General features: G+C 61.0%; 1 protein-coding gene across 2 annotated transcripts; it reads left to right on the top strand.

Moving 5' to 3' along the window:
• The first annotated feature begins 3633 nt into the window (after positions 1 to 3633).
• On the top strand, positions 3634 to 15060 carry CSK (C-terminal Src kinase). Of its 2 annotated transcripts, none has more exons than XM_075160511.1 (13): positions 3634 to 3738; positions 9469 to 9546; positions 9924 to 10037; positions 10867 to 10979; positions 11689 to 11908; positions 12328 to 12421; positions 12508 to 12573; positions 12720 to 12819; positions 12971 to 13061; positions 13311 to 13384; positions 13490 to 13685; positions 13891 to 13977; positions 14095 to 15060. In XM_075160511.1, exons 2-13 carry the CDS (start codon positions 9532 to 9534, stop codon positions 14275 to 14277), a joined length of 1353 nt encoding a protein of 450 aa, XP_075016612.1. In that variant the 5' UTR covers positions 3634 to 3738; positions 9469 to 9531; the 3' UTR covers positions 14278 to 15060. The 2 variants fall into 2 exon arrangements, with proteins under 2 accessions (XP_075016612.1, XP_075016613.1); XM_075160512.1 differs by lacking the exon at positions 3634 to 3738 and adding an exon at positions 4864 to 4882.
• The last annotated feature ends 6311 nt before the right edge of the window (positions 15061 to 21371 follow it).

Raw genomic sequence — 21371 nt, 5'->3', positions numbered from 1 at the left:
CTGGGAGCCGCAGAACCAGCCAAACCTGGTTTCCTTTGGGGTTTTTTCAGCTCCAAGGGGAATTCTCCAGGGTCGAATGAACTGGGAGCTTTTATGCCAGCTTTCCTCTGATGTTCCCAGCCACTGCCTGCAGATTCTCCGCTGTCTAATACATCCAAGGCAGCAACCCTCCCCTTTCCCTGCCCACCACTTCTCATCCAGCCTGCGCTGCCTGAATCCCTTGGAGGCACCAAACCAGTTGCCCAAGAGGGACTAAAGCAGCCAGGGGATGCAGAGCAGAGGCAGATCGACAGGGCGGGTGATCGCCCATACTTTGCTCCCTTAAGCAAAGGAATATCGCCCAGTCCGGATTTTATTCTCGGCTCCTCCTTGGCCACAACATGCTCTGTTGCATTTTTTTTTTTCCTTTCTATTATTTTCCCTTTTCCTATTGATTCCCACCAGCTGAAGGGCCCCCTCTCCTGGTGCAAGCATCCACGTCTCCTCCTGGCCTGGCCAAATCCATCTTTCCCTTCCAGCCAGGGGATCACCCACCCTCAAGCCAAGACCCTTCCTGGGAAAAACCCCAGCCGGGACATTGCAGCAAGCTGCGACCAGAGGATTCCCCTCTGGGTCTCTTGCACGGCCCAGCCTCAGCCACCATCATCTGCATGACCCTTCCAGCCATCCCTGGGGATGCTGATGGTCTTGGGGCTTCAGAGAGGAGAAAAAAATGCCGACAGCAGCTCTGAGCATTCGTGGCTGTGCATTTGTTGGAGTATTTCCCTATTCCTAGGTCTGATGGACTGGGAAAACGTGGGCCTGGGCACGATTCCCCACCAAGTTAGGTTCATGTCTGCTCTTTTCATCCGAGAGCTGAGACCCACCAGCCCCGTGCTGCTCCCCAGCCCCGGGGAGGGGGGACTCCCGGACCTGGCAGGGCAAGGAAGGGTCTTTCTGGACTTCTAGTTACTGTCACACAAAAAATCTGCTCAAAATTCCCACCCGCTGATGCAAACACCCAGAGAGAAAAACCTGAGTCTCACCCCCGCTCCTCCTCGGTCTCTGGTCCCCGTCCATGGCTGTGTCACCCCAGGGTGCAGCCCACCCGGGTGGGGGTCTGCACTGCAGTGGCGCGGGCAGCCAGGGGGGCTGTGTCACGGTCCCAGCAGGTGAGATCTGGCAGGGAGAGGGCAGGCAGGAGCAGGCAGCATCTGGCCCTGAGCTGCAGGCAGCCCGGTGGGCTGCGCCTTTACCCCGAGCAGAGAACAGCGATGCTGGGTTTGTGCGTGCTGGGTGTGCAACTGGGCATGTGCGTGCACAGACCGTGCACGCATGTTTGCATGCCCATCCGTGCTCGTGAGCGTGCACGAGTGTGTTGATGCGTGCGCAAGCCCGGGTGGGTGCACTGATGCGTGCGTGGGTGGGTTTGGGCTTGCATCTGTGGGTGCATTTCTGGTCCAAACAGCAGCATAAGCTGGTTTCATTTCCTCCCAGGACCGCTCTGCTCGGGGGCTGTGTGAGGATGAGCCCGTTCCCCACCTCCCCGATGCTGAACAAACCCGCCAGGCCCCGGGGGAAGCTTGGGGCTGCCAAAGCCCTGGGGTGCCCAGCTCCAGCAGTGGGTCCCAGGCTCTTTCCCACGTGCTGTAGGAGGAAGGATGTGCTCCCTAAAAATAAGCCAGGCTTTGCAACCTGCTCCCTTGGCCACTGGGATCTCCCTGGCTCTATCCCCTCACTTTCCCCATCCTCTGCGGTCCCCTTGTCCCCTTCACAGACATCTCCATCACTTCTTCCCGGTCCCCTCATCCCAGGGAGAGCATCCTCCCCTCCCAGCCACGCAGGGCCAGGACTCAGGCTTGTTTTTTGAGCTCTCCAAGTCCCTTATCGAGCAGGAGAGGGGCGGAGGCGGGTGGGAAGGGTTCCTGCCCCCCCCCCCCCAACATCCTTGGGGGTATTGCGCTCAATGCAGGGAAGTCGGCCGCAATCTCTTCCCACGCAATGGCATTCTTCAGAGCCTCCCTGGGCCAGCGGAGCTGCTGGCATCATTCCCCCCCCGGCTGATTTTTGATCACCCATGCCTCGGCGGGGCGATGCCGAAGGACGGGGAGAAGCGAGGGGTAGCCAAAAAGCGGAGGGAGGCCGGTGCCCAGGCTTCCTGCTTCGCAGTACATGGCCGCGGCAGCGCCGGGGCAGGAAGTGACAACCACCTCGGTGTCGGCGAGGCACCATCGCGCTTCGGCGTTCCAGCGGCCCGCGGCGAGCGTGGCCTCTCAGCGGAAAGGGGGGATCTCTGGTCCCTGCCGGACCCGCTGCTGTTTCCTCTCTCCCATCCCTCCTTCCATCCCGTTCACTTGCTAGAACAGACCCCGGCACCAAAGGCACATTTGCAGGCAGGCGGCAGAGCCCTGGGTCAGGCAGCTGCCTGCAGCGGGGTGCTGCCGTCCCCCAACACCCCGCGGCCTCCCCAGGGTGCTGACATGCTGCAGCCAGCCAGGGAGGGAGACGGCGGGGGGGTGCCCTCTGTCCCCCTCGCTGCAGCCAGACCCCAGCACCCTCACCCCCTATCATCATCATCATCATCATCATCATCATCTTATTGTTATTGTTGTTGTTGATATTGTATTACAGAATCATAGAATGGTTTGGGTTGGAAGGGAGCTTAAAGATCATCTAGATACGATATGATATGATACGATACATGATATTATATGTTTTATATATATATAATATATATGGGGGTGTTGGGTTGACGGCTGGACTCAATGATCTTAGAGGTCTTTTCCAACCTTAATGATTCTATGATTCTACAATTCTGTATTATATTATATTATATTATAATAATGTTATGTTACATTACATTATAATTTTGTTATTATTTTGTTATTTTAGCGGTTTATTATTGTTTTATTATTATTTATTTTTGTTTTATTATTATTATTGTTTTTTTAGTATTATTTTAGTCCTATTTTGTGCTCATACGAGCACCCACTGAGGAGGCACCCCCGGCCCATGCACGAACCCGGGGCCGGGGCTGCGGGTGGGCAGCATGGCTTGGTGCGGGTGCCGGTGCCGGTGCCGGTGCGGGTCCCGGTCCCGGGCGCAGGTTCCGGTGCGGGTCCCGGTGACGGCGCCGGGCGCGGGTCCCGGTGCGGATCCCGGTGCCGGGCGCGGGTCCCGGTGCAGGTCCCGGTGACGGTGCCGGGTGGGGGTCCCGGTGCGGGTCCCGGTCCCGGTCCCGATCCCGGTGTGGGTGCGGATGCCGGTGCGGGTGGCGGTGCCGGTACCGGTGCCGGTGGTGGTGCGGATGCCGGTGCCGGTGCGGGTGCCGGTACCGGCGCGGGTGCCGGTGGCGGCGCGGCGGCCCCCGGCAGGTGGCGGCCCCGCGCCGTGCCCCGCCGCGCCGAGCCGAGCCGAGCCGTGCCGGCGCAGGCGCGCTGCTCGGGGCGCTCCGATTCCGGGCGCCGCTTCCTTCCAGCAGGCCCCGCCGCCCCGGGCGGACCCCGCGCCCCTCGCCCGGCCCGAGGTGGGCGGCGGACGCGCCGCTCTCCCCCTTACACCCCCGCACCCGCCCCCCCCACCCCCGAACCCCGCCGCACCGGGCTCGGCCCCGCCGGGCGGCGGCGGCTCCGGCGGCTCCGGCTTCCTCCGCCCCTTCCGCCCCCCCGCGCCCCCCCGCCGGCCCAGCCGAGCCCGGAGGCCCCCGGCAGCGCCGCATGGAGCAGCCGGCGGCGGGCTGAGCCCCCTGCCCGGAGGGAGGTGAGTACCGCTCCCCGCCCCCGCGCCGCACCGGAGACCCCCCCGCTGCCCCGGGAGGGGCGGGAGGGAGGGAGACATCGGGGGGGGGGTGGTGCTCGCCCACTGCCCCCACCCCCCCACCCCGCATCCCCCCGGGTTTGGGGGGCGCGCACCCCGCGGCAGGGGAGCGGGGCCGGGGGCCGGGAGCGCGGCGGAGCCCAGACAATGGGGCCTGCGGGGCGGGCCGGGGCCGGGGGATGCGAGGGGATGCGGGGGGATGCGGGGGGGGGGGGAGGAGGGATGCAGCCGCCTCCACGCCGCTTGACCCCGTCACGGGCCGCTTCTGCTCCCGCTCAGCCGCTGTCCCCAGGGACCCCCTCGTCCCCCAGCCGGGGGGCCGCGTCCTTCCAGCTCTGGAGCGACGGAGCCCACCAGCATCCCCTTCTCCTGGGGGGGCTGTCCCCTCACCCCCAAGCCCGCTAGCCAGCAAGGGGGCTGCCACAGCCTCCTCCCGCTCCATCCCCATCCGATACAAAGGCCGGGGCCGCTTCGGTACCGTGAGGCCGAGCCCCGAGCTGCTGGCGGGGTTTTTGAGAGCGGTTGGGGCGGAAGAAGGGAGCTGGGTCCGGGCGTCAAAAGGGGCTGGCAGCGATTTTTTTTTTTTTTTCCCTTTTTGTTTTTTTTTTATTTTGGTCAATAAGGCGGTGACGGGTTATTTATAGCTGCGGCTGTTGCTCGTAGGTTTATCGAGAGTGAAAGGGGCCGTGCCATCGTGCGGAAAAAAAAGTAGAAAAAATTAAAATCAAAGGTGCGAGGGCGGGGGGAGGGATGGTTGCCTTCCTCCCAGGACAGAGGGGATCTCGCCCCCCACATTCCTGTGGGGTTTGTTCCCTCCGACCCACGCAGGAGCCCGTCCCAATCCTGGCAAGGCGGCGAGAGGCTGGAGAGGAAGCTTGGCAGAGGGATGCAGGAGATTTCGGGAGCATCCCCGGGAGGTCCCCATCCTCCCAGCCCTTGTTGAGCATCGGCGGGATGGTGGTGATGAAGCAAAGCCTCGCGGTGGGGAGCAGCACCGGGATAAGCCCCCCCAGGATACTGTCCCCAGGGAGTTTGGGGTGCTCTTCACCCTGCGACCGCTGCCTCCCCGCCGTCTTTTTGGTTTTGGGTGGGTGTTTGCAAAAAAACCTTTCAACCGCATCCCGGCGTGGCCCAAGCCCGCGCTGGTACAGCTTCACCGGCAGCCACTCCTCTCCGCGCCACGTGCCCGTCCCCGGGGATGCCCTGACACCCTCCAGGACCTGGGAAGGGGATGGATGCTGGGGCCGTTTGTGGGGTAACAAGGGGGGAAAATCGCCCCGATGAGCTTTTTTGTAGGAAAGAGGAGGACCAGGAAAACCCCTTCGCGATGGGGAGGCTGGGAGCATCTCTCCAGGCCTCCACCTGCCTCCGACTATCCCCCAGGCACCTTCTGCGGTCTGAACAGCGACATCTTCTCTTTTTCTTTTTAAAAGAATTAAAAAAAAAACCCGAAAAAAGAAAAGGAAGACCCCCCCCCTTCCCCCGGCGGGGCACGCAGTCGAGGCTGGGTCAGGGGAGCAGCAGCGAAACCCTCCCTGCGAGCGCAGCCAGCTCGCTGATGAGATAAAGGAGGAACGTTTTTCTTTCGATTATAGTAATCGTAGGTGTTACTTGTAATAACAGGCGATAAGATCTTTTGGAAAGAGTGAGGATGTTGTCTGGTTTTGGGTTGTTTTTTTTTTTTGAAGTTTAAAGAAACTGGGGTTGTTGAGCGTTGGGAGATGTTTTGGTGAGGGTGAGATGGATGGGCGGAGCGGGGTGGCTGCGGATGGCGCCCGCGCGCCTATTTCCGAGGGGAATGAAGCCTTCCTACCATCTACAACTCAATTTTATTTAAAATAGAGTCATCCTTAGCTGGTGCCAGGCAGGGTCTGCTCCCCGTTTCCCTCCGGCTAATTGGGTTTGAAATGGAAACGCGGCATCTTTCCCCCAACCCATCCCACGGTGCTGGTGGTCTTCGGTCTGGGGGTCCCAGATTCCCCCCGGGCACCGGTCCCAGCCTGCCTGCGGGTTTGGCACAGCACTATTTTGGCAGGAGGAGGAATTGCTGGTGATTAACGAGAGGAAAGGTTTCCCCCGGCTCGTTTGCCCGGTGCCCTTTGGATTATCAGGGTGGCAAAGGTATCTGCGGTACCTGCCCTGCCCGCCTTCCCCGGCTCTTGGCCGCCGAGCCGGGCTTCCCGGTGGGAAATCCAGGAGCAGGGCTGGGAGGGAGGCGGTGGGGACCAGCGCGTACCCCGGCCCTTCTCGGGGTGCAGCATCGGGCTGAGGTCCCTCAGCAGGGTGCCTGGGCAGAGCGGCTCGAAGGATGCTGAGGCGGGGGGCGGGGAAGAAACGCAGGCGGTTTTCGGCAGAGGAAAGGCTGGTGGGTTCCTCTGCGCACCCCGGCTGCGTTCCTGAGCCCCTCTTTGGGGATGGGGAGTTTCCAGGGGGAGCGAAACCCTCGCCTGGCAGGGCTGAAAATAGCCAAAGCTGGCACTTGGCTCCGCCGAGTCGGTTGGGCTGCTCCCGGGCTATTTTTTTAATTATTCTTTATCTTTTTCAAGCTGACTTCTGCTGCTACGCATCCTTCTTGGGGAAGCACCTCTGCTTTAGGAGAGAAGGGGCGATGCCGGTGTTTTCCCGGAGCTCTCCGGTGGGGAAGGCAGGGGATGCTGCCTTTAGGCTCTGGATCCACGCCGGCATCACCCCATCCTTCTCCCAACCCAGCATCCCGTAGGGATGAGCCGGGACGGCGGAAGCGAACGCAGGCACGAGGTCGGGGCCGGTCTGGGTGACGGCGGGTGACGCGCTCGGCAGGAACCGCTGGCTGTCACATGAGGCCACCGCAGGCAGCGGCGCCTTCGGGGGGCCGGTTGGCAGCGGCCCCGGAGCTCGGTGCTCTCGGGGGTGTGTGGTTTCCTCCTCTTCGGAAAGCCTTGGCTTTGAGGCAAAAATTAGGTAACGATTAAAAAAAAAAAATATCAGGGTGCCTCTTAAAAGTCACCCTCGGGGGGAAGAAGGGCTGCGCCGAAATGTAGCAGGGGGCATCGGGGCTCTGCAAAGGGCAGTTCCCGGTGCCGTTAACCGCCTCCCCCTGTAAAACTGATAAGCAAATTTCTTGTGCTATATTTATAACAATGCCACCATGAATGTCCACGGTCCGGGAAGGTAAAAATGCCGGGACCGGCTGGAGCGTGTTCCTCTTGGTGGGATTTGTTGGGACAGTTTCCTCTTTAAAAGAGAAAAAAAATACTCTTTATAAAGGCTCGAAAGCCCGAAGGCAGGCTATAAATTTTGTATCCTCTCTGCATTTATAAAATATAAATGCTGGTGACATTCGTGAGCTGAAAGCCCAAACAACCGGCTTGGGATTGGAAAGATCCAGCTCTCGCACGGGGTGGAAAATGGCTTTTCCAGCCTCCGGAAGGGCTGCGGTCCGGGGATGGACCCTCGGGCATCCCTTCCAGGGGATGCTCCCCGGCGTCCCTGCCCGGCTCCGGTGGGCAAAGCTCAACCGGGATTTTCCAACTGGGGTCACTTCTCGGGTGAAACTTCCGTCCTGCTGCTTTTTCTCCTTCGGTTATTTTAAAATAGCGGTTTCGGAGCGGCCGGCTGGTGGGAAACGCTGACTCAGCGCTTTGGGGACGAGCGGCTCCTTGAGCAGCACCTGGGGCCGGCTCCTGCTCGGCGTCCCCACGGGGTGCCGGATGGGCAGCGGGAACGGCAACCCCGGCAGTGGGAAGTTCCCTCAGCAGGGACGCAGGGGCACTTTCTCTTAAACTACCTCCTTCCAGCCTTCAGCCGAATCCCTCCAGGGACTGGTGGGGGGATGTAGATTATTCCTTATTTTTCTTGGGCTGCCTTTCGGACTGGCAGTATCCAGACCCTGAAATTTTTGCTCCATTCTGGGTGTAAATTCAGGATTTAACCACAAATCAGCTTGAAAACAAAGAGAGTTTGAGCCAGGGACGTTTCGGAGGGGCTGCGTTCCCAGCTGATGCTCTCCGGTCCAGCATCATCTAGCACTGCCCTCCCGTGGGTCCCAGCCACCTCCCTGGCTCATGGATGCCATCAAGTTGGGTTTGGGTGCCATCTCCAGAGGCTTTGCTTCATCGCCAGCCCCGGGGAAGAAAACCGACCCGACGCATGGGGCCCAGACGCTGCGGTGATGGGCTTCCCTGAAAACACCCTGCTGCTCGGCTTCGTGTCCCCAAACTCAGGGTGAGCGTCTGAGCCTCGGTTTCTCCTCTCTGATGCCAAAACCAAAGCGACTGGTGGCATGTCCCCTCTCTGGGGGGAAGGTGAGGGAGGTGGTGGCAGCGTGACGCCTTTTCCGGAGGTTTCTGGGCACGACTGCGGTGGAAACGGGGCTGCGTTCGCACCCGCTCTCTTCCTCCCCTCTTCTGCCCCTTATCTTCTTCCTCCTCCCGTCTCTGTGAGCCTTGCCCTTCATTTCAGTTCCTCCTTCCCAAAATATTTTGAGTTGCTGACAAGCAGGGCTGGGAGCAGTGGCCGCTGATGGCCCCGAATCAATACGGTGAATTAATAAATAACTGGGTGGGTTTTGGGGTGCGCAGGCAGGGATGCTCTGCCTGCATCCCGCTCCGTACCCCCAGCCCGGCGCGACCCCAGCGCCCCGGCCCAAGAAAGCTGGGTTTGATGCCGGGGCCGGTGACTTCATCTCTTCCCGGGGGTCAAAGCGGCGAGAATAAAGCTGGGTTTGTTCCCCTCCCACGCGCCGGGGCAGGATGCGACCCAGCCCAGGACCTCGGGGCGCTGCCGGCGGGGGAGCACGGCACCCCCGTTCGGTGCATCCCCCTGGGATTTAGGAGCCGGCGGGAGCTCCTGTGTCCCGGAATGCCAATGGGTTTTATCCTGCAGGAAATAGATTTATTTTATTTCTTTTGGATCCGGGGCCTGGGAAGCTCCCAGGGCTGGATGTTTCCACACGTGGGTCATCAGGCGCCGTGGGAGAGCGGGGCTCCGGCTGTGCAGCCCCCGGTGCTGCCGGGGAAGGGACTGGGACGCTCGCCGAGGTGGGAGCCTGGGGCTTGGGGGAGCTGCCCCTCGCTGGCCGGATCCCCTCGCCGCCCCGTGCCTCAGTTTCCCCCGTGTTGCTGCAGGGACCATGAACCGCCTTGCTGGCGGCCCCCGGCGATGGGCGGAGGAGGCTCTGCAGGACGAGGCTGGGGGGTTTTTTGCAAGGCAGAGGCAGCCGTACACGTGCCGGGCAGAGGGTTTAAAGCTTCTCTCGCTGCCGGTTCCCGGCCGCCGCAGTGCGGTAACCACCCCGGGCTGGGGAACGGGCTCCGGCTGCTCCTGGGGGACGTCTCTGCTCCCTTCCCACCCCCGGGCATCGCCGTCCCTCTGTACAGTACCGTATTCTTCCTCGCTCGGTTGATGCAGATGCCGTGGTGGCCATGCAGCAAGTATCCGTGCAAATACCTTCTAATCCGGGCGAGCAGCTCCGCGCTGCTCCGGTCCCCGGCTGCAGGGACTGAGCGGACCCGGAGCTCCCGCGGATGAGTTTTCGCATCAGTTTGGGGAAGTTTTGGAAGCGGTGGCTCGGACAAGACCTGTTCTTCTTGGCGGTAGAAGAGATGCTCGCGTGGCCCGGGGAGCATCCTTTGCGTTGGGGCTGCTCGTCCTTACGCGGCCCTCCCGGTTCTCAGTTGTCCTTTCCCCCCGCAGGTCTCATGGTGCCAAGTGACGTGTCCCCGCTCTGAGATTCGTGCCCCCCAACCTCCTGAGAAGATGTCAGGGATGCAGGTAAGCGCCGGGCGGGGAGGAGAAGCGGGGATGGAGCGGGCTCTCCAGCCTCTCCATCTGCTTCAGAGATGGCCCCAGGGCTGAGGAGGGACTTGGGGACCCTTGTCCCCATCCTCCCGTGCCCCTGCAGAAGCCCAGCACCACGGGGACCTGCAGTTCTCCGTGTCCCTCTCCCCACCCCAGCTGAAAAACATCGTCTGAGCTCCCAGGGCTGCCCAAAATCCCCCAAACTGGGGGTTGAAGTAAAACCCATTTGGGTTTGCATCAGAGGGACGGGATGCAAACCGTGGCGGGGGGTGTCCCCGTGGGTCAGGGGGGTCCGGGCGTGGGAGATGTCCCCAGCCGGGCTCTGACACCGTCCCCCTCTCCCCGGCCAGGCCGTTTGGCCGTCCGGTACAGAATGTATCGCCAAATACAACTTCCACGGTACCGCCGAGCAGGACCTGCCCTTCAGCAAAGGAGACGTCCTCACCATTGTCGCTGTCACCAAGGTAAGGCCATCGCCTCCCCACGGACCCCCCCGGGCTGCCGGGATTTCCGTGGGACGCTGGGAGCATCCCTCCATCCGCGACACGGCGGTGGATCCCCTGGTCCCGTTGGAAGTCCCACCGAGCCAGCGGGGCAGGAATCGGGCCATGCAGTCGGTTAATTAATTCCCAGCCTCGTTAGTTAAGGTTTCTCCGAAATGTAAGCCTCTCGAGTGCCTCCCGGGAGGTGGAGGAGGGGGGGAGAGGCTCGCAATCGGGCAGCCATGCTGTGCTCGGCGCCGGGGGGAGAAAAGAGAGAGGCCGGGGGTCGGGGGGCTCAGGGATGCCCAGCAGCCTGGGCGGGGGACCGCAGTGACCTCTGTGGGGCCACCGGCATTGGGGGTTTGCTGGCCCCAGCAGCGACCTCCGCGGGGCCACCGGCGTCGGGGTTTGCTGGCCCCAGCGCCGACCTCCGCGGGGCCACCGGTGTCGGGGTTCGCTGGCCCCAGCACTGACCTCCGCGGGGCCACCGGCGTCGGGGTTCACTGGCCCCAGCGCCGACCTCCGCGGGGCCACCGGCGTCGGGGTTCGCTGGCCCCAGCACCGACCTCCGCGGGCCACCGGCGTCGGGGTTCGCTGGCCCCAGCACCGACCTCCGCAGGGCCACCAGCGTCGGGGTTTACTGGCCCCAGCAGCGACCTCCGCGGGGGCCACTGGCATTGGGGTTCGCTGGCCCCAGCACCAACCGCCCTGCCTGCAGCCAGGCTGGGAAAGGGGGGGGGCAGCGCTGACACCCGCCATGGGCTCCTTGGGTGGGAGGGGGCCGATGGGGACACCTCTGCCATCCCCGCAGGATCCCAACTGGTACAAGGCGAAGAACAAGGTGGGTCGGGAGGGCATCATCCCCGCTAACTACGTGCAGAAGCGGGAAGGAGTGAAAGCTGGGATCAAGCTCAGCCTCATGCCGTGAGTAGCGGGGTTCTGCCGAGGTGAATTTGGGGGGGAGCTGGCGTGGTCTGGAGCATCCCCACAGCCAGACCAAAGACCCGGTTGCACCCCCAACAGAAGTCGGATCCCTCGCAGGGGCTTAGCGAGGTTGAGAGGCAGAAGGGGCAGGGGCTTGGGCTTTCCCAGTAGCGTTGATCTGGGAGCCGCCGCTGCTGGGGAAAGGTCTGAGCGCCTTTGGAGCTGCCTGCGGAGCCGGGAAGGTGGTGGATGGTTGGGTTGTATTTCCAAAGGGGTCTTTTACCCAAAGTTGTGGCTGTAAAGGCTGCTGGGAGAAAGAAGGGGGGTTGGAATGGGGTCTGTACGGGAGGGATAGGAGATAGGCAGGCGGATAGGTAGATAAATGGATGGATAGATGGTTTGGGTGTCCCTGCTGCATCCCAGAGCCACCAGTGCCCCCCAGTCTGGAGGAGCCGGGGCTGCCGTGGGGAGGAAGCCCCCCAAGGGTGTGCGGAGGGGCTGAGTCCGAGGTTGGGGACCAGGGGAGCAGGACACCGCGGAGGGAGCTGTGGATGGGGGTGGATGGGGGCAGCAAGGAGGAGCACGGGCAAGCTGGCCGCGCGCCGGCAGGGATGAAGGCTCCACATCCCCATCCCCCCCAAACACAACCCCGCGGGGGTGCGGCCAGCGCATCCCCGGTCCTTCACCTGCCCTCCGTGCCCCGTTGTAGGTGGTTTCATGGGAAGATCACGCGGGAGCAGGCGGAGCGGCTGCTGTACCCACCCGAGACGGGGCTTTTCCTGGTGCGGGAGAGCACCAACTACCCCGGGGACTACACCCTCTGCGTCAGCTGCGAGGGGAAGGTGGAGCACTACCGCATCATTTACTCCTCCAGCAAGCTGAGCATCGACGAGGAGGTCTACTTCGAAAACCTCATGCAGCTGGTGGAGGTGAGAGGGGAGCTGCTACCGCTCCGCGGCCCCAACCTGGGGACCATCGGTTTGAGGTTGGGATGGGGACGTAGGGGTCAGGGCTGCGGGGCTGGTGGGACCTGCTCTGGTCACAGACAGGGGACAGACCCCTGGGGAAAGGGGGGGGGACGGGGGTGGGATGGAGGGGGGGGATGGATGGGCAAGGTGGGATGCGCAGGGGACAGAGGGACCAGGAGGAGGGACAGGGATCCCCCCCCCGAGCCCCCGCTGGTCCCATCTGTGGCCTCGTGCTGCCACCTGGTGGGATCCCAGAGCCCGGCATCGCCTTGGCGGGGACCCCCCCCCACCCCAGGGTGTCACCCACGCATCACCCCCCGTCACCCGTGGCCGTGGCACCCCGGCGGCAGGTCTGCCTCTCACCCGCGCCTCCCCTTCAGCATTACACCACGGACGCGGACGGGCTCTGCACCCGCCTCATCAAACCGAAGGTGATGGAGGGGACAGTGGCAGCGCAGGACGAGTTCTCCCGCAGTGAGTGGCCGTGCCCCTTCCCCGGTTCCTGGGGACCCCCCCCCCGCCCCCAGCACCCCCTCACTCTCCCTTCTCCCCCCGCGCAGGCGGCTGGGCCCTCAATATGAAGGACCTCAAGTTGCTGCAGATCATTGGCAAAGGGGAATTTGGAGGTGAGCCCCGTGTCCCCAGCGCCGCGGTGGCCCTAAGCTGGGGGGGGGCTCCTCTGCAGCCCCCCCCCCCCCCAGGGTGATGGTGGGGTCCCGGGAGGCCGGGATGCTTCCCAGTGCCTCCCGTGCCGGTCTCTCCTGGCCCACAGACGTGATGCTGGGGGATTACCGGGGGAACAAAGTCGCCGTGAAGTGCATTAAAAACGATGCCACAGCGCAAGCCTTTCTGGCGGAGGCATCCGTGATGACGTGAGTGTTACCGGGGTGGGGGGGACAACGGAAGGGAGGGGGCACCTCTGTCCGTACGAGCAGAGGCGGGTGGTCCCCGACACCCTGCAGGGACCTTGGGAGCCCCCCCTTCTCCCCAAAACCCTGCCTTGAGCCCTCCCGCGCCGCGCAGGCAGCTCCGACACAGCAACCTGGTGCAGCTCCTGGGGGTGATCGTGGAGGAGAAGAGCGGCCTTTACATCGTCACCGAGTACATGGCCAAGGTGAGACCCCCACCCCGCGCACCTGCCCCCCCGCTCTGTCCCCTTTGCACCCCCCGCCCCCAGAATCCCCCCAGGGTCCCAGGCCTTCACCCTGGCAGACCCAGCTGGGTGATCCCAGCTTGGGTGACGTCTCCCTGGGGCCACCGTGGTGTTTGGAGGTGACATCGCTGGCTCCGAGGGAGGGCCATCATCCCGGGGTCCTGCTGGGGGTGCTGACCCTGGTGGCACCACCTCTCTCCATCCCTCCAGGGCAGCCTAGTAGACTACCTGCGGTCGCGCGGGCGGTCGGTCCTCGGTGCAGACTGCCTACTGAAGTTCTCCTTGTACGTATGACAACAAGGCACCAAGGGTTGCCCACCACCCTCAACAGCACCCACCGGTGTTTTGGAGCCACCTCGCTAACCCTCTTCTCCTCCCATCCCAACCAGAGACGTCTGTGAAGCCATGGAGTACCTGGAAGCCAACAATTTTGTCCACCGGGACTTGGCGGCGAGGAACGTCCTGGTCTCGGAGGACAACATCGCGAAGGTCAGCGATTTTGGGCTGACCAAGGAAGCCTCCTCCACGCAGGACACGGGGAAGCTGCCGGTGAAGTGGACGGCGCCAGAAGCACTTAGAGAAAAGGTGGGTGGGCTGCGGGGACGTGGTGGAGGCTGGAGGAAGGGGGCACATCCCGAGCCGCCCCCAATTTTCCACGCAGAGACGGTGCTTGAGCCCCAGTTCCCACTGTCTGACCCCCAAAAACCAGCTGCCCTGAGGGTGGGGAAGATCTGCTGCCCCCCCCATCCCTGCCTGTGCCCGCTCATGGAGCCTCTCTCCCCCCTTCCAGAAATTTTCCACCAAGTCGGACGTGTGGAGCTTCGGGATCCTCCTCTGGGAAATCTACTCCTTCGGGCGAGTGCCTTATCCGAGAATCGTAAGTGAGGAGCGCCCCTTCCCCCCCCCTTCAGGGCTGGTTTTTGGGGGGGCTGAGCCCCCGTTTTGGGGGGGAGGAACCCCACACCCTGAAACCCATCCCCTGTCCCCCCCCCAGCCCCTGAAGGACGTGGTACCCCGCGTGGAGAAGGGCTATAAGATGGATGCTCCCGACGGCTGTCCTGCCGTCGTCTACGAGGTGATGAAGAAGTGCTGGACCCTGGACCCCGGCCACCGGCCGTCCTTCCACCAGCTCCGCGAACAGCTAGTGCATATCAAAGAGAAGGAGCTCTACCTGTGAGGGGGGGGGCTCACCCACCCCCGCAGCCGGAGGGGACCCACGCTGGGGGGGACACCGGGGTGTGGGCAGCCCCCCCTGCCCGGCCCCGGCACCAGGAGCGGCCGGAAGGGAGCCCCGGGGGGGTGTTGTTGTTCCCCCCCCCCCCCTCCCCCAGCAATTCTCCCGGTCACTTCCGAACTTCCAAATCAGTCTGGGGTTTTTTGGGGTTTTTTTGTTTGGTTTTTTTTTTTTTTTGTCAGGTTTTGGGTTTTTTTTTGATCTCCCAGGCTTGGGTTTTTTTTGGATTTTTGGGTGGGTTTTTTTTGTTTTCTCAGTTTTGGGGGGTTTTTTTGTTGTTTTTTTTTGGTTGTTTTTTATTATTTCAAGCAGGGCCCAGCTGAGCACTGGGCGTTTTACTAAAGTACGAATCTTATTTTTTAATGTAATTAAAAGAAGAAAAAAAAAAAAAAAAAAAGAAAAAAAAAAGGAGAGAAGAAGGTTAATAAAAGAAGAATAATAATAAAATAAATAAACCAATGAAACGGACACACGAAAAGGAAACCCCAGCGACAGAAGTGATGGTTAAAGGGGAGACGCTGGACTCGCCGCCCGGTCGGGAGAGCGCGGCCGCGTCCCCGCGAGACGCTTTTTTTTGGGTTGTTTTGCTTTAAACTCGTTGCAATGTTTGCATGCTGTCTCCAGAGGCCTTTTTTTCCAGTCCTGTCCAGTGCTTTATTCTCATGTAATGCTACCAACTGTGAGATTAAAACTGTAATAAAAAAACCATTCCATACGGACGCGGCACATCCCGCCTCACCGCCCCTCTGTCTCTGGCTCGGCTCCCATGGGATGCAGCCTTTGTGAGGGGGGGACACAGCGCCCTGGGGGTCGTGGGATCGAGGGTGCAAGGCGGGGCCGGTCCCCCCCGTGTCTGCCCCAGGTCCCCACATAGCTGAGACGAGCAGCCCGGGCATCGCTTGGCTCCATCCCAGCCATGAGAACTGGCGAGGTTGTGACAGTGATGAAGCTGCCAAGTGACGGCAACGCTTCGCTTTAGGCCAGGCTTTATCTGGAGGTGCTCGGACCAGGAGCTGGAGATGCATCTTGGGGCCGATCCCTGGACCTTGTGGACCTTGTTCCTTGCCCTGCTTGACTCAGCCAAGGGGCTAAAGACGGGCCCCCCCCATGTCCTGGCCCCCCGACCCCAGCGGAGGTGTCCCCAGGGAGTCCCTGCTCTCTTGAAGGGAGTTGGGTGGAGGTGACATCTGGCACGCAGGGCTCAGCAGGTTTAAAATAGTTCCCTTCGCCCAAGGGAGAATTATTCAGCGTTAAACGATGCGCGGGGCATCGCCTTCGCCGGCCGCCTGGGTCGCAAGCCGGAGTCGGGAGCTCTGGGTCCGTTTGGGGCCGGGATTGGGACCGAGACTCCTCTTGGGGAGGGGGGCTGAAGGAAAAAACGGGGAGCGTTGGGACAGCGGCACAGCTGAGGTGGAGGTGGGGTGGAGGACGGGGTGGCACAGCCTTCAGGAGCCCTCCGGAGCGCAGGGGAGATGGCAGGAGCTACAGAGGTCGAGTGCTCCCCACCCCTTCCCCTGAGATCTCGGGGTGTCCGGAGGAGACGGGACAGGCATGCGGTGGGGCTTGATCCACCGCAGGGTTTCATTTCTCCCGGACCAACCCCCCCTTTTCCCCACATCCCCCCCGTTCCTCCTAGTGCTCTGGCAGGCCCCAGCCGTATAAGCAGCTTTACTTTTCGGGCTTATGAAGATTAAAGTCATCTACAGGCAAAGCCTGCAAGAAACACGGCTTTGGAAATGGGGAGGAACGCCCGGCACCTTCACGTGATGGTAGACATCGGGGAGCGGGGGGGGAGGTTTGGGCTGCTCCCCCAGCGCATCCCCTCCGGTCCCCTTGCCCTGCGTTACCGCTGGCCGACGGACCCTGCCAGCCATCAAAAAAAAGAGGAGAAAACCTAACCCGCAACTCATTTAGACCTTTGGTGCTCCTCTCGATGGCACCGCGCTGCCCATCTCTGGCATCCCAGATCTCCTGCCTGGTCCCTCGGGCAGGGGGTGCTCGGTGCCGTGCTGACGTCCTCAGCATCCTCCGGGATGTGGCTGGAGGGTGCCGAGAGAGGACTGCTGTGAGAAATCCCATTCTGCGCTGCAAAGCGGGGAGCTTCACCCTGCCAAGCCCCTCCTGCCGCCCGTGTCCGTGCCTCAGTTTCCCCCATACAGGGCTGTTCACTCCCTGACTCCCGTCTCTGGGTCCCCCCCCCCCGTTTTGGGTGACGCTCAGCCAAGAACAGCCTGTATCCCTAGGGGATTTCTCCCCAGGGATTTTGGATCTGTTTCCATCCGCAGGCTCCGCACCAGCTCTGCCCCCCGCCGCTCGCCTGGGAAGAGGGGGGACGGGCTGCCGGCTCCCGTGTGACACCCAGGGGCTACTGTGGCTCTCGAGTGCTGGCTCGCAACACGTCCCCCTCCTCCTCCTCCCGTCGGCGACGAGGAGATCGGCACCGGGCCCAGTTGTGTCAGCTCCCAGCCTGCCTCAAGATCGCAGCGTGAATCATCATCGGCAACAGCAGGCAGGGGGTTATTCCTGCCGCCCACCAGGCCAGCGCTGCCGAACGCCGGGGTGCCCGTGCCGCGGCACAGGCGGACCTCGCCTCTCCCTACGCCTTTGCCACACGGCGTGCGAGGAGGATGGAGACACAGGTTGGTCCTGGTTTAAAAAAAACTCCTGAAAATTCAGCCGCTGGTTCTGGAAGCGCTGGTGCCTCTCTGCACCGTTGGTCGGGATCCCAGCTTGGACTGGAGCTCAGCATCCCCCGGGTGTCTGCTGCTGGGACGGGGGGGCTGGCAGCGCTTGGGACCGGCGCTGACTTGGTGTGCAGAAGGTGAAAGGACGATCTCTGAAGTCCTTTGCTTTTCTTTCCCTATCCCTCACCTTGCTGGCTCCTCCGCCTGCCCCCCCCTGCACGGACTCACGGGGGTCCCCCTGGCCGGAGCATCTCCCCCAGCGCCAGCTCCGGCTCCCTGTGGGTGCAGCCTGTCCCTGCCCCGTCACCCCCCGCTCCCTCCAGGTATCCTCTCCCTTCTCCATGGGGGCTCTTTCCTTTGGCTTTGGCTCTTCCCCAGCACCTTCCCCGTGTCCCGGCCCCCGCCTGCCTTCTCCCCCTTACCCCGAGAGCCCCGGAGATGCGGAGAGCCTTCCTCTTCCAAACAAATCAAAACTGAGACTCCCTTCAAAGGCAAGCAGAGCGCCCATCTGTTCCCAGCGCAATTCCAGCTGCAGCAATCGCTCCCTGCTTCCCATTTCCCAGGGTTGCAAACCATCCATCCCAAGAGGAGAGGGGGGGGGTGATGTACCCGGGCCGGCCCCCTCCCAAACTGCCCACTGCTTAATTCCCTCAGTGCTGCTTGGAGCAAATTACCAGCTCTAATTACGGCCCAACGAGGCTCCTTCTGCTCCAGCCTTGATGTGCGGGCTTCCGAACTCCTGGCAGACCTCGCCAGCATCTGCGCTCTGCCTGCACCTCCTCCCCCTCCGCCACCGACTTTATCACCAGGACTATTTTTAGCGTGATGTACAAAGCCATTCCCATCGCCGGTCGGTGTCGTTCACCTCTCCAGCTCCGCTCTCTGGCTTTTCCTTCTGAGTGCTCCAGGAAATGAAGGCAAGGCTGGAAAGATCCCCCGTGGGAAAACTGTGCGTGCGTGCGGCCGTGTGTGTGTTTCGGCTGGCGTGTGCCTTTGCTCCGGGCTTGCTCTCCACCACCGCCAGCAGAGCAGCACATGGTCTCCCCATGTGCCTGTTTACATGCTCTGTGTCTCCGTCCGTGTGTATTTGTGTCACTGCTTGGGTGCAGATCTGCCATGGGAGCCCCCCCACCCCGAATCACCTCCCTCTTCTTCCTCACCCCCCCCCCAACAAGCATCTCTCCTCCCAGCACGTGTGCCGGCAGGGGTTATAACCACCCCTGCTCTGTGCGACCTGCTCCCCTGCCTCTTCTGGTAATGCACCCACGGCACCCCCAAACCCCCCTGCCCCATGGGGCAAAGGCTCTCTGTCCCCCTCCACACAGCTCTGGCAGGACCATTCCCATCCCACCCATCCCAAATCCCTCAAAATCCTCACCCTGAGTCTGGGCAGCCCCCTGGTCTGCCAGACACCGTGATGAGACGAGGGGGTGCAGAGGAAAGTGGGGGGACACCTCAGCAGCATCCCCACTGTACCCTTTGGGGGCTCCCAGGCCACCCCGGGGTGCCGGAGGTGCCGGGTTTGACCTGGCTGTCGCATCTCCTCCTGCCTAGAAAGAAACGGGGGGGCTGAGCCTTTCCTTGGGCTGGCATTAAACCTCTCTGGGCAGCTCGGGATGCAATTAAACACAAGGTTTTTTAAAAACCACAAATTCATTACATGATGCAACATGTGACATAGAGCCTATGTGATATATAGCTCTCCCTGAGTATAATTAAGGCTTAATATCAAATAAGACCAGTAATAAACCCCCCTCTATGGGATTTCTTCCTCCTTAGGCGATGATGACAGATTTCCAGAACTTAAAGCCTTGGCTCTATAGGAGTAGGAAGGCTTTACATTGAAATGGCTTCCCTAGGTCACAAAAAGGCAGCTTTGATTTCATTTCCATACAAAGCTGACGGCTGCGTCGCGTTTCATCTTCCTCGGCCAAGACAAACTCCAGACGCTTTTAGCTTTATTTAGTGACATTCAAGTAACATGAAAGGGAGTCATTTTATTTGATCGTTCCCAGCACCCTTACCCTAAACTTTCTTTATTCCCCATGTTAATGACACGGTGGCACTTTCACCCCGGCGAGTGCTGGGCAGAAGAGAACTCCCTGCCCTTTGAAGGGATGCTACACCTCAAGACCACAGGACATTCTCTCTTCCACTTTTGGCAGCTGAAGCTTGCGGGGGTCCATAACAGCGCCAGGACCCTCCGGCCAGGCTGTCCCCCCCCTGAGGTCCCTCTGTGATTCCCCCCCAGATCCCAGTGCTTCAGCCCCTCAGCGTTTTCTTAATAACTTCTTAATAACCGTCCCAGAGTAATAGCTCCCTTCTGACAGCTAAGGAGTTCACACGGAGAAGCTGATTGCGCCGGTGAGGACACACAACACACTTTCATTGGCTGGTCTATGGCCAAAAAAAGAAGATGTTTCAGCCGAGAGGTTTCACCGGTGGCTGCTCTATTGCTTTTTTGCTGGTGGAGACCTCAGAGGAAGGGGGCAGCTGTCCCCCGCTGTCCCCAAGGCAAGAGCCACCCCACCGCTGGCAGCAGCTCCCTGCCCAGGGGATGCTCAGCTCCTGGGCCTCTTCCAGATGCCACCATCACGGGATGGATGTCACTGGGCCTTATCCCCGTGCCCAGACCAGGCATGGCAGCGATGGGTATCCCCGACCCCATCCCGTTGGAGCATCCCTATCCGCAGGTGGGAAGAGCAGAGGTGACTCTGCTGAGGGGCTGAGCGCGGAGGTCCCTGTGTTTGCAGTGTCTGTCCCCATCACAAGAAGTGACAATCACCCGCCAAGTGCAAGCCTGACTTCTCCCAGCAGAGAGGCTGCCTGCTTTATTTAGAAACGCCTTCCCTTTTCCTCCCCGGTCGCGTCTCCAGCACACACACACGTCTTTCCAGGATTAACTCACCTACTCAGGGTCTTCAAAGGTTTAAACCTTTGTGGTCCCCTGGATTTCAGGCTGACAAGGAGCAGGTCGCTGCCCTTCGACAGCCTTATTGCTATTGCATTGCAAGTCACAGCCCCTTCCCCTCCCCTGTGCAATCTATGGGATAGCTCCGAGAACCAGCCACTCCAGGAAATCCCATTTCTGGTTCCCTTCAGGGATGTCTGGAGCATTCCGTGAAACCCTGGTTGAGGGGAGAGCTTCCAGGTGCGGCTTTGGAGCCAGTTCTCCCGTTACCTGGAAAGAAGAGCTGAAATGATCCCTCTCACCGTGGCAAAGGGAATGGAACCGCTTGCATGCTATTCAAATCAGGTGTCAATGCTGAGAGAGGATCCTCTTAACTTCCACGGGCTTGTCTGAGGCTGGCTGCTACTGGGGGATGTTTCATCTCCCGTCTAATCCACGGAGATGTGTGATATAGCATAAGCTAATATAATAGGTCATGCAAGGATTTACATCTCATTACTGCAGGTTAGAGTCCTGGGAGGAAGGATGAGTCATTCTTACTTGAATATATTTCAGGGATAAGGAACAGTTCAGCTGCCCAAAGAAAAGCAAATGGGAAATCAACCACCTTGAAGCATCGCCGTGGGCTTGGTCACCAGCCCTCTGCACCCTCTGAGTTCCCTCTCTCTTCCCCCGCCAGACGGGACACGGCCCAAGGAGCCAAAGGGATGGGAGAGCTGCCGGCAGCTGCCAGACCTCGCTGCAGGTCCTTTCCTTTGCCTTTTGCTCCATCCCTATAAAACCAGTTCCCCAGCCCCCCCGGGCTGCAAGAGGCTGCAGAGGACAACCTCATGGTCCCTCCCCGTGGGGCACGTCCATCTCCTGGTGAGCGAGCATCCCTGCCACGAGCGACTGCGTCCCAGCCGCTGCTGGTAATCCTGTGCTAATTTTCACCTAGCTGCTTTGGCCAAGCATTTCTGCTCATCAAAAGCTGTTTTCTCTTAGTTTCTCAGACAGGGAGGCTCCATGGTAGCTGACCCATCTAACCCAGCTGGAAAAAATCGGTCCTGACTTCAAGTCTCTTACTGTTAGTGAACGCTTAGATAGAAATCCGGACTGAGCAAAGCTCCCAGGACCAGCCACATCAGAAGTCTGCTCTGAACCGACCCAAAGCTCAAATCTGTCCGGCATCCAAGGGCAAAGCGGCTCTGGGACACAAGCAGGGATGCTTTTCCTCCTCTGGGCCCTTCTTTTTCACCCAGTCCTTCTCTGACTTGAACGCGCAGTTGGCGGTGGGAGGTCTGCAGAGTGCCTGGGGCTCTCAGCCTATTTCTAAGCAGGCTGTGAAAGCTCATTGTGGGTTAAAATTAATTTTCCATGGGCTGTCCGTGGGAAAATGCTTCGGGGGTCTGCAGATCGGTGTGACAAGTGAAAATCATCGCTGCAAACAGTTGGTCGGAGTC

The sequence above is a fragment of the Calonectris borealis genome, chromosome 11 (assembly GCF_964195595.1).
Source record: "Calonectris borealis chromosome 11, bCalBor7.hap1.2, whole genome shotgun sequence".
Lineage (NCBI taxonomy): Eukaryota > Metazoa > Chordata > Aves > Procellariiformes > Procellariidae > Calonectris > Calonectris borealis.
Note: the sequence above shows the minus strand (reverse complement) of the source record. Positions and strands in the feature narration are given on the sequence as shown.